The sequence below is a fragment of the Chrysochloris asiatica genome, unplaced genomic scaffold (assembly GCF_000296735.1).
Source record: "Chrysochloris asiatica unplaced genomic scaffold, ChrAsi1.0 scaffold00011, whole genome shotgun sequence".
Lineage (NCBI taxonomy): Eukaryota > Metazoa > Chordata > Mammalia > Afrosoricida > Chrysochloridae > Chrysochloris > Chrysochloris asiatica.
Window position 1 is genome coordinate 14,747,211 of NW_006408529.1, and position 12,800 is coordinate 14,760,010.

The following is a 12,800-nucleotide window of genomic DNA, read 5'->3' on the forward strand; positions in this document are numbered from 1 at the left end:
CCCTGTGCTCCACCTTCCCCTCCCTCCCCTCACCCACCTCCTCAAAACTAATTCTAATGTTAGAAAAATCCATCCTATAAATTATTGACAAGTAAATTGCACATCAAAGTTTGTGCAAAATGAGGTAATTTCTATAGATTATGTAGATGTGAGTGAGCAACAGTATTAGCAATATTTACATTCATTTTGTATTTTTTCTGCTTTGACCATGTGAGTAGGTCTCAAAAAATTAATGGAAAAATCCCATTATCTTTAAAGTTCATTTCCCATGAACTTTTTGAAGCCACCTCATATGTGCAATCCAGTTGCTAGAAGAGCTTTCTAATATCTTTTTGAAATAACCAGGTGACTCATTAAACAGGTCTGATATGACATCCATAGAAAATCATAGTAGCCCTGAATATATCATGTTTAGAGACACCTGTGATCCTTGTAATAATTCAGAATTTAAACACTAGGGTGAGTCAAAAAATATCCTCACTCTGGTTATTGTAAAATGCCCATCCAAGTCCATAGCTGATGACAGCATTGATTCTGTTGAATAGACAAGTGACAGTGGGTTATGTGGCAAATCATTTGCAAATCAACCATGTCTCTGCCTATGAAATAATCCATGACAGACTTGGTGTTTGAAATGTTTATGTAAGATGGGTACAGAAGCAACTCACGGAAAAGCATAAACAGAAGCATTGGACATCTGCAAACAAAATTTGAATTGATACTCAAAGAAGGTAAAAATATCTTTAAAAAAATCCTTACTGGTAACAAGACATGGATTCATCACTATGAATGAGGCTGAGAGTAAATGGCAGAGTATGAAATGGAAACATCCTCAATTGCCGACCAAGAAACAATTCAAAAGTCAACCATGAGATGGAAAATTGATGCTTACATTTTTCTGGGATCCTCAAGAGACAGTATTGGAACACTATCAGGAAAAAGGGGACTCCTGGTGTGGCGCTGTGGGTTAATGCACTGAACTGCAAAGTTGGTTTGAACCAACTTTGCTTTACCAGCCACTTCGTTATGGGTTGCAACTGACTCAACAGCACTTACCAACAACATCAGGAAAAAGGTTCAACAATCAACAGTGCTCGTTAATGGTGAGATGCTCACTGAAGAGCTGAAGTCTAAACTTTGAATTAAATGCAGAGGACAGTTATTTAAGGGCCTTGGGATCTTGCATGACAAGGAATGTCTGCACACCTCTGGCCACAGTGCTAACACTCTGCAGAAACTTCATTTTAAGGTGTTAAAGCACCCTCCCTATAGTCCTGATCGTGTTCCATTGGACTCTTACCTGTTTGGTCCCCTGAAAGCAGCCCTTTGAGGACGAAGATTCACCTCTGATGAAGAAGTAGTGACAGTGTTACATTCGTGGCTCAAAACTCAGCATAAAACATTTTTAAGATAAGGAAATACAAAAGCTTGTTGACAGATGGACAAAATGTATTGGAAAACAAGGAGATTGTATCGAAAAATGGTGTATTTGTCTTTTCTAAAAGTTGATTGAATTCTATAGCCATTAGTGCAGATAATTTTTTGACTCATCTCTGTACATGTTCTAAATCTCACTTTCATCTGTAATTATTTTCCTGTGGTAATTGCTGTACTTTGGGGGCCTATTGTTCATGAAATTAAGGGGGGTGATCATAGAAATTGCATGATTAAGCATACTTGGTGTTTTAGTTTGTATTTGTTCAATTATTTAGCAAAAATATGAGTAAAATCACAGACCTTTCAAATCCTCTGGGCAATTCCTTGGCTTAAAATATTATGAATGAATATTCATTCACTTGAGAAACATTGATTGTGTGTCCAGTGTAAACTCTGCACTATTCTCGGCTCAGGGAAGATGGAAAGGGATGTGGCCTTCTGCGTTCATTCTGTGTTGGAGTTTTGATTGTAGTGGGTGAGGCAGACAATAAGCCAGTGAACACAGACATAGGTGCACCCACTCAGAACATGGTCAGATGCTTTAAAGACAATAGCTCAGGTCATGCGAGAGTGATTGTCCTGTGGTAGTTGAACAATTTAAGATTGGTGTTCATTGAAGGCCTCTCTGAGGAGGCAGCATTTAAAATGAGACACAAAGGATGAGAAGGAGCCAGTTCAGCAAAGGTCTATGCCAGATGCATCTCAGGCAAAGGTCACAGAATAGTAAAGGTCCTGAGTGAGAAAAGCTTGGTGTGTACAAACAATATCAGGGGAATTGTGAGCGTGAAGCAGGGAGAGGTTAAGTGGAAGGGAGGCAGTCTGACAACCTGACAGAAGAGTGGTGGTCTTACATTCGAATTATGGTGTTGGTGAAGAATATTGAAAGTAGCATGGACTGCCAGAAGAACAAACAAATCTGTTTTGGAAAAAGTACAACCAGAATGCTCCATAAAAGATAGCTCCTGTAGTACTGTGGACATGTCATCAGGAGGGACCAGTCCCTGGAGAAGGACATCATGCTTGGCAATGTGGAGGGTCAGCGTAAAGAGGATGACCTCCAACAAGATTGATCAACACAGTGACAGCAACAATGGGCTCAAACATAACAAAGATTCCTCTCAAATTTGTCATCATTCCTTTTCAATTTGTCACTCCTGACATTGTAGACCATATGACTGTCTGATTAAAAATGGTTATTACCAGTCCATTTGATCTCACTAATCCTGAAGAGATCAATCTTTATGCGTTCCATTTAATTTGTAATGACTTCCAATTTTCCTAGATTCATACTTCATATAGTCCATGTTCCAATGATTAATGATGTTTGCAGCTATTCTTATTTTGAGCTGTGCCCTATCAACCACTGAAGGTCATGAAAGCTTTGCTCCATTCACATTACTAAGGTCACTTGTACTTTGAGGCGGCAGCTTTGCTTTCCCCAATCATCTTTTGAATGCCTTCAAAGCTGATGGGCTCATCTTCCAACACTATATCTGACAGTGGTCCACTGCTATTCATAAGACTTTCAGTTGCTAACCATTCAGAAGTGGTCTGCCTCTCCTTTGTGTTAGTCAGTCTTTGTCTGGAAGCCTTGCTAAAACCTGTCCACCATGGGTGACACTGCAGGTATTTCAAACACCAGTGGCATAGTTTCCAGCATCACAGTAACACACAAGTCACCACAATATGACAAACTGACAGATGGGTGGTGGGGAGTCTAGCTTATACATGCACAATAAAAGGCTAAAATGTAGTGTTCTAGCTTCTATCCCATGAAATAGTTCCAAGAATCCTCCCACAAGGGCTTCTCTTTATATTTATGTTCCAGAAGTCTGATCTGGTTTCTATGTTAGGTAAATTCCTAGTGTATCCTGACTCCCACTGGCCTTCTTTCTGGATTCAGGTGCTTCCTTCTCTCTGGCCATTAGGAAAATGCCTTACTCTTCTATTCGTCTTTCAGAGAATAGACCAACAGCAGAATGTATTGAATCCCCTAGTGATACAGAAAGAAGTAGCAGGCAGATGGAGCTCAGCTTGGTGAGGTGATGTTATTCCATGTGTGGAGATGTTCATTCTCAGACCCTGTTGCTGGTTTCATCCATCAGACTCTTTCCCATCTAAAAATGGGTTCAACACTTTCTCAAAGGACTTCTGAATTCTCCTGCAAATTAAGAGATATGATTGGTCCACCCCAGAGTATCCAGTGATCTAGGGAGGGCAATGCTTATTGTTACAGCCTGGTTCCCTCCTGGGCACTCTTCATTTTAGAAATTCTAAGGGTCCTTGAGTATGCCTTAACATTGCAGAAATGAAGACACATGCGTTGGAGGGTAAAACAAGAAGTATTGCTACTAGGGTTCCAAGGAGTCCTCGTAACATAGTGGATTATGAGATGGGCTACTAACCGCAAGGTCAGTAGTTCGGATCTACTGGTCACTCTGCCAGAGTTTTCTGCTACCGTAAAGATTTATAGCCTCAGAGACCCTACCCAGGTTGCTATGAGTCAGGACCGACTTAGTAGCATACAACCACCACCACCGTTAGAGTTCCAGTTTATACATGCATGTGTTTAGACCAAACAAAGGGTGTTTAAATATATCTATAGAATCATTCTAAACACGTCTATGGAGTCCTGGTATGGCGCTATAGGATAAGCACTGGACATCTAAACACAAGGTTAGTGTTCAAACTCACACTGTTCCTCAGAAACCCTAAGGGTCACTATGAGTTGGAAGTGATTCAATGGCACTTAACAATAACAGTTTTATTAGTGGATGACTGCAGACTGTAATACATTTGTGTTCGTCTCATTAGTGGTTGAAGATAGTTATGTGCCACCAAATCCATTTGGACTCACAGTGACCCTGTATAGGGTTTCCAAAGCTGTAAATGTTTATGGGAGCAGAAAGCCCCTTCTTCCTCCCATGGAACAATTGGTAGATTAGAACTGCTGACTTTGTTGTTAGCAGTCCAGTTCATAATCCACTATGATACCAGGGCTCCCAAAAAACGTTCAATTGAAACTGTGGCTTCTGAGAGGATATACTGAGCAGTTAAAGGCAGAGAGGTCAGCTCGAAGGTTATGGCAGCTGTTTTGTTTTTTTATTTCAAAGGGGCGATCTTGATAGATTTTTTTCTAAGGATACAGGATGATCATAGGAGTTTATTATGAAGAAAATGAAAAGTATATTGGTGAGAAAAGGTCAGAACGGTTGTGCTGAGTAATTTGTTTCCATCATGCTTACTCTTTTGAGGGTAGCAAAGACTGTCTATCCTATGAGAATTTCATTGTGAAACTTTACCCCATTTCCCCTACAGCTCTAATCTTGTCCCTGCAAACTTATTTTTGCTCCCCAAAACTCAAAGAACATTGGAAAGGAATGCAATTTGAGTCCCTCAAGGAGTCCCAAACTACCATTATACGTGGTGTAAATTGAAGAGTGTAGAATTCGTCAGAGAACTAAGTGCTTGAAGGATGGAAGCATGTGGCCCTGCATAGAGGATATGTTGAAAAATAGTAGCTTCATGTTTTGCTATTTTTGTTTAATAACGGTGTTTATGATTTTTGTAGCAGTACTTTTTGACTTACCTTATATTTCCATTGCATATTGGCTCCGTAAGTGTCACCCCCTTTTGTCTAGTCTTCAGTGTCTCCTGCCTTTCCCCTAATGTGCAAACATATGCAGGGGGCCACAGCCTCCTAGTGAATTCTCACCTGCCCTTCACCCATGCTCTCCATCAGACTCTATCCTTCACTCTGCTACCCGAGTCATCTTTCTGAAATCACATTAGATCTTGCCAGTCCTTAGATTCCTTCCACCACTCGCCATGGTGACTTAAGGTGATTGTTCAGGTGCCAACTTGCAATGCAGATATAAGGATGAGAACATCGGGGACAGAACTCTTTCCTCACCTGCGCCCTTCCTCCTGTGCCTGGGAGAAACACCTGTGTACAGACCCTTACACAACTCAGTCCTGCAGCCACATTTCACCCACACCCCCAGTCACTGAGAACATGTGTGCTCCTTGGCAGTGGGTTCACATGGTGCATCCTGGGCAAAACCTTTTATAGCATCTAAGCCTCACTCACTCCCAGGTAGTGCTACAGTTCACTCTCCCTCGGCTGCAAGACTAGTCTGCAGTCATCTCTGGTGGCACTTGTCACATAGCATTGTGAACACTGGTCTATTTGTCTGTCTCCTCCTCTTCAGTACAAACCCTTTGAGGGCAGAGACATTAGCGGAGATGATTCACTCTTCTGTCTCTTGCTCACAAACCCTCAGCAGATGCCTGGCAGTAGAGGGCATTCAGCATTTGAATGAATGAATCATCAAGTTACAAATGCATTTGTCAAGATGTGAATGGCAGTTCTTAAATAAATCAGCTCCATGTTAATAAAACGTAAATCATTTTCCAAAGCCTCATTGGTACTCAACTTTTGGTACTATGTTTATTTAAATGAGCTATCTTGGGTTTTAAAGGAGAGTTTTATTGTCAAAGCAGTAGGCGACTGAACTGTTGTTTGGAAGTCTTTCGGACTGGAATTGTCTGTGGCTATAACAAATTCAAGTTGTAGAGTTTCTTGCATTCATAATGCAAAGAATAGGTGATAGTTATGGGAGGTGTATGTATGTGTGAAGGTGTGTGCATGACAAATGACTGAATCACTCACTTGAAAATTGTCTTTCTGCAGGTGATGTATCACCAATCAGTATGTCTCCCATCAGTCAATCTCAGTTTATTCCACTCGGGGAAATCCTTTGCTTGGCCATCTCAGCAATGAACTCCGCAAGAAAACCTGTCACCCAAGAAGCACTGATGGAACACCTGACAACATGTTTCCCAGGTAATGAAAAGGACATGTAGCACTTTCCAAGTGGATGTCTGCTGTAGACATCCTAGAACTTCAAATGGATTGCTCCTCTCACACCTACTTACAAAGGGGCTTCAAAAAGTTTGTGGAAAAATGGAATTGAAAAGTAATGAAGATTTCCCATGTACTTTTTAAATTCGCTCATAAAATGGTGAACAATTCTTTGTCAGAGTGCCTAGAAACTTCTCTTAGTTCTGTAATTCTTGTGTTGCATCAAAAATATTTACCGGCCTCAGCTGTAATACTTTTTAAATTGGCACTGAATCAAAGAAATTAGATCAGAATCCTCAAAGAATTCTGGGAAAACTACCACTATTGCATTCAATCTTATCAATCCAAGCTTGTTCAAATACCTGAGCAAGATGATTCAAGAGGCTAGTCAGAAGGAACAACTTTCAGCCAAGCAGTAGATAGATCTGTAGGGGGAACAATGATACTAGTAAGGTATGCTCATTCATTCAAAATCAAAGGGGCAGCCTGTAGTTGAGGACAAAGTTGAGAAGGAATGGGAAGATGGGTGGAATGGAAATAGCAATCACAGGAAGGAAACAGGATAACTATTGTTACATGGAGGGGACTGCAATCATTGAGATGAGACAAAGCGTATTATTTGTTGAATGTAAAACTGATGACCTTGTCTGAAAACCTCCACTCAACTCACAATAAAAAGTTAAAAAACAAAAAAAAGAGTTAAACCATTAAAAGAGTCATGTCAAGAATAAATGTTCATATCTTGGCTTGGTGCATTTTAAGACGTTGTTGTTGTTAAGTGAGGTCCAGTCAGTTCTGACTCATAGCGACCCTTTATATAGAGTTTCTGAGGAGTGGCTGGTGCGTTTGAATCATTGACCTTGTGGTGCTTATCCTACAGCGCCACACCATAACATTTGATAAATTAGTTGATTTAATTTATACAAAAGGCAGTAGCCCAACCACTATAATGAATGGCAGATGGTACTTGTCTCCAGCACTGAAAGTGGTGGCTACGGTGATGTCCTGGAGCATACATAAACAACCATTGAGGAGGTGTTTTGTTGTCTACATCCCCACTGTCAGAGTGGCCTAGTCTCCTAATTTTTCAAAGAGAAACTCAAAATTCAGAGTTCTGTGGTGTGGTCCCATAGGCTAAGCATTCCACCTCAAGGTCAGTTTGAACAGCAAGGTTGGTTATGCAAACTCACCAGCTGCTCCTCAGAAACCCTATAGAGGGTTGCTATGAGTCAGAACTGACTGGACATCATTTAACAACCACCACACAGTACGCAATCTCTAGATTTCCTTACATGCTTGGCATTTGTTTATATGTGTGTGTGTTTAATAAATGCCAGCAACATTCAAGTCAAATAAAGTAATAGCAGACTACAATTTGCACCCTTGGTTTTGGACCCAACCTATTTTTGGAATACAGCCAACATATAAAACTAACTCAACATAGACATTGTTGTTGTTAAGTGCCATTAAGTTGGTTCTGACTCATAGCGATTCTGTATAGAGTTTCCAAAGGAGCAGCTGGTGGGTTTGAACTGCCGGCCCTTCGGAGAGCAATACAGTGCATATCCTACAGTGTTACATCGGATTCCCCAGAATGTATATGGCAGTGCATATTCTCTTGCCTTATTCATTATTCCTTATTCCCATTAAATTCTTTTTGCCATATCCTTAGATGAAAACTATTACTTGTATTTTATTTTGCATTTTTGTGATTTCAGTGAGACCTCAGTAGATACCACCTGTTGACTGCATTAGTTAGGTTTTGCTACAAAAATGCTGGCTAACAAGCAGCTATAGAACATGAATGGCACACGACAATAAGCATTTAGCTCATATATCTGGAGGCTCCCGAGAAGCCAGCTAGCCCAGTCGGGTGGCTCTATGCCCCCAGTATGCCATTGTCTTTGGAAAGGGGCATAGTCTTTCATGATGATGGCAGAGGCACAAGAGCGCAAGCCCAGATACACAAAGGATTTGTAAGCCTTTGGTCACATCAGTGCCTTCTAACGTTTTATTGGCTAAAGCAGAGATGGCCAACCAATTAAATGGCTCACAAATATATAAACCAGTCAGTAATCTCATCTGCCACTAGGTCTCCTTACTTTACCATTTACCCCAAAGAAATTTGTTATTTTCCCTTAGTGGTGTTTCCTATTTTTCAATTCCTAATTAGTTTTAGTTCCTAATTGATATATTTTGAAATTATTTGTGGACTGTTTAAGAACTCTATCATGAATCCAACTAATGAAATACCTTTGCAATCAATAAACTATATCTCAAATCTATAACATTCCATTAGCTTTCAAGGTAGTTCACTGTCTGATTGGTTGGTTGTCCTTCATAACTTGCCCTTCATTACAGTAGTGAAGTAAGCTGAATCTCTAAGAGGGACGAGACTGTTCACAAGCACAATGCTCTTGTGAAGGAAAGCCCTTCATTGAGTCTTAAACCTGGATAGCCACTTCTGATATAAGACATCTCAACAGCTTTTAAAATTCTTACATTTTTATGTAGCTTCAGGAGAGGAGGCTTCAAAGCTTTTCTGAACTTGGTTACATATCTTCTATTACTAAGCTATAGAACAGAGAATGGGAGGAAAGCAGTGCATATGTAACAGGAAATTGTCCATCACTGCCAATAACTGATAACAATATCATTAAGTTGGGTGATATTATGGAGACAGTGATAAGCTGTTGGTACTTAAAAGAACCAACTGCTTTGTTAGCTTTTATAATGTTGTTATTAAGTGCCGTCAAGTCGGTTCTGATTCATAGCTCCTCTGTAGAGAGTTTCCCAGGCTTTAAATCTGTGTGGAAACCGAAAGCATCATCTTTCTCCCATGGTGTCACTGGTGGGTTTGAACCATGGACCTTGTGGTTTAGCCCAGTGTTTATCATATGGAGCCACAACGCTGTTATGATAAGTAAACTGAGATCCTATAAAGGCCCTGATTTTCTAATGGATTGAGAGATCATAAGTCTTTTTTATCTCTGTGATACTAAAGACTTCTTGGACAGCTTCAAGTATTCCAGAGGCGCTGTGCAAGCTTGATTCGAGGGCAGAGACTGGCAAACTGTGCTTTGCTGACCAAATGTGATTCTTTACCTGTTTTTGTAAATAAAGTTTGTTGGGACACAACCACACTAATGTGTTATCTGTGGCTCCTTTGATACCAGACTGGCAGAGTTGAGTAGTTGCAACTAATTAAATGGCTCACAAAGCCCATGTTCTTCATATAATCCAACTTCTTGGATTATTTCCTCAGTTTGCAGATTGAGTAAGTATGGTGAAAAGATAAAATCCTGATGCAAACCTTTCCTGATTTTAAACTATGTAGTTTAAAATCTTGTCTGTTTAAGTGATTACCTCTTAGTCTGTGTACACCTGAGTACAACAAAGTGTTCTGGAATTCCCACTTCATGATTTTAACCATAATTTGTTATGGTTGACGCACTGAAATGTCTTTACGTAGTCAATAAAACATAGGCAAACATCTTTCTGGTATTCTCTACTGTCAGCCAAAATCCATCTTTCATTAGCAACAATATTCCTCATTTCATATCGTCTTCAGAATCTGGCTTGAATTTCTAGGAGTTCTCCATTAACTTGCTTCTGCAGACACTTTATTAATTTGCCTTCATCAAAACTTTACTTGCTTGTGATATTATTTGATAATTTCCTCATTCTGTTGGATCATCTTTTTTTGGAATGGGGACAAATATGAAACTCTTCCAGTTGATTGACCAGGTAGCTGTCTTCCAAATTTCATGATGCAGATGAGTGAGCACTATCAAGATTGCATTGATTTGTTGAAATGTCTCAATTGGTTTCTATCAATTCCTGGAGTCCTGTTTTTTACCAGTGCCTCCAGTGTTGCTTGGACTTCTTAACATAGTACTCTTTGTTCTTGATCATATGCTATCTCCTGAAATGGTTGAACATCAACCAGCTCTTTTTGGTGCAGTAACTGTTTCCTTCCATTTTCCCTTATGTGTGTCTTGCCTGCGTGGTTCAGTATCAGGAAAGGTGTGCATTGGGGTTACAGCCCTTCGCTATACTTATTCAGTTTGTATGATTCAATATTTTGCCCATAATTTCTTTCACTATTGCTACTTAAGGCTTAAGTTTTTTTTGTTGTTGTTGTTAGTTCTTTCAAGCTTATGAAATACTGAGTTTTCCCTTTTGGTTTTCTAACTCCAGGACGATTCTGGATTGATTGTTCCCTGAAAACATGTGTCAATTTAACTAGACCATGATTCTTAGTACTAATGTAATTCTTCATTTTGTGATCTGAAGTAATTACCCTATGTGGTATAAACACTAGCCTTTGTGATAATTATGAGGCAGGATTAGGGACATAGAGGCAGGATGTGATTTAGAGGATTAGGCTTAAGTCAGTATTAAACAATCAGGCAGAGATCAGAGGGACCTCAACACCACCAAGAAAGAAGAGCTAAGAGCAGAGCATGTCCTTTGGTCTTAGGGTCCCTGTGCTAAGAACCTCCTAGACACATGCAGCTCTCTCTAAGAGACCCTGGGTCTACACATAGTAAAGGAGACAAGGACCCTCCTCTTGAGCCTACAAGTCCTCTAGAACTGGCACCCTGAATCTGAATTTGTTAACCTCCTAAACTGTGAGCGAATACATTTCTGATTTTTAAAGCCATTTGCTTGTGGTACTTTTATTATAGCTACATCAGATAATTAAAGACAAGACCTCTGCTCATTTCATTATAATACTTGGTCCTTTCAAGCCACCCTTTTAAATCTTATGGTCAGTTCTCATACTTCATTATTTTTTTCCACTCACTTTAGCTACTCTACATTCAAGAACAAGGTTCACAGTCTCTTCTGACATTCAATTTGGTCGTTATTTTCTTTACCTGTCCTTTTAATGATCTTTTACCTTTGTCATGTATGATTTCTTTGATGTCATTCTACAATGTGTCTGGTCTTTGGTCATTAGTGTTCAATGTTCTTGAGCTGGTCTGTAAGTTCAGGTAAGATCCACTGAAGGTCATACTTTGGCTTTCATGCACTTATTTTAATCTTTTTCAGCTTTAACTTGAACTTCATATGACCAAACACTCCTGGCTGTGTTTTGGCTGATGACATTGAACTTCTCCATCATCTCTTTCCACAGATACAGTCAATTTAATTCCTGTATATTCCATCTGGTGAGGTCCATGGCTAAAATTACCAATTATGTTGTTGAAGGAAAGGTATTTCTAATTGGTCTTGCAAAATTCCATCATATAATCACTGACTTAGTTTCCAGTCACCAGTAATTATCTTGATGGCATGTTTGATCAATTTCAAACAGAAGTGGGCAAAATCTTCAATTTCTTCCTCTTTGGCATTAGTAGTTAGTGTGAAAATTTGAATAATAGTATTAATTGGACTTCTCCATGAGTGTTTGGATTATTCTATCACTTACAATGCTGTACTTCAGAATAGACCTTCAAGTATTATTTTGTCATTGAATGTGATGCCATTCCTCTTCAGTTTGCCATATGATTGTCTGATTCAAAGTGGTAAATACAAATTTATTTCAGTTCACTAATGACTAGAATAAGGAGCTATGGTAGCGTAGTGGTTACGAGTCAGACTACTAACCTCAAGGTTAGGAGTTCCAAACTACAAGCTGTTCTGAGGGAGCAAGATGAGGCTTTCTGCTCCTGTAAAGATTCACAGCCTCAAAAATCCTATGCAATGTCTCTATGAGCCCGAACCAACTCTGCATAACCACCAGCCACCTCCACTAGTGCCTAGAGTATCCATTTCATTTTTGACATCTTTCTGTTTTCCTAGGTTCATACTTCACATTTTCCACAGTCTGATAATTAATGAATGTTTTTAGCTGTTTCAGTTGTGTCACATCTGCAAGTGAAGGTTCGGAAATCTTTAATTCATCTGCATCATTAAGATCAATTCTACTTTGTGAAGTCAGCTCTTCCCTAGTCATATTTTAAGTGCCTTCCAACCTTAGGGGCTCATCTTCCAGCACTATGTCCATCAGTTTTCTGCTGGTATTTATAAGGTTTTCACTGGCCATTTATTAAGGAAGTAGTTACCCAGGTCCTTTTTCCAAGTCTGTCTTAGTCTGGAAGCGCCATTGAAACCTCTCTACGATAGCTGATCATGCTAGTATTTAAATTCTGGTGGCATAAGCCTCTAGCATCACTCACTGTGATACTGGATGTAATATACACATGAAACATGTTCATCACAGCCACAAAGGTTAAGCAATCTGCTACTAACTAACATGTTAGAGTTTAAGACACACTTGCAAGTCTGTGAAAGCCCTCACAGCCTGCTCCTGTAAAGATTATACTGTTGTCAAATGCCATTTAGTTAATTTTGACTCATAGCAACCCTGTATAGGGTTTCCAAGGAGCAGCTGGTAGGTTTAAACCATCAGCCATACAGTCTAGTAAAATCCTATGAGGCAGTTCTACTCATCCTATGGGTTGCTAGAAGTCAAATTAACTCGATGACA

At 39.7% G+C, this 12,800-nt stretch overlaps 1 protein-coding gene across 1 annotated transcript in view; it reads left to right on the forward strand.

The window, feature by feature from the left end:
- Positions 1–12,800, forward strand: part of STOX2 (storkhead box 2) — a 139,288-nt gene that overhangs the window by 112,132 nt on the left and 14,356 nt on the right. The window contains exon 2 of the mRNA XM_006834427.1: positions 6,131–6,283. Coding sequence (XP_006834490.1) covers positions 6,131–6,283 — 153 coding nt within the window. The remainder of the gene's footprint in view (positions 1–6,130; positions 6,284–12,800) is intronic.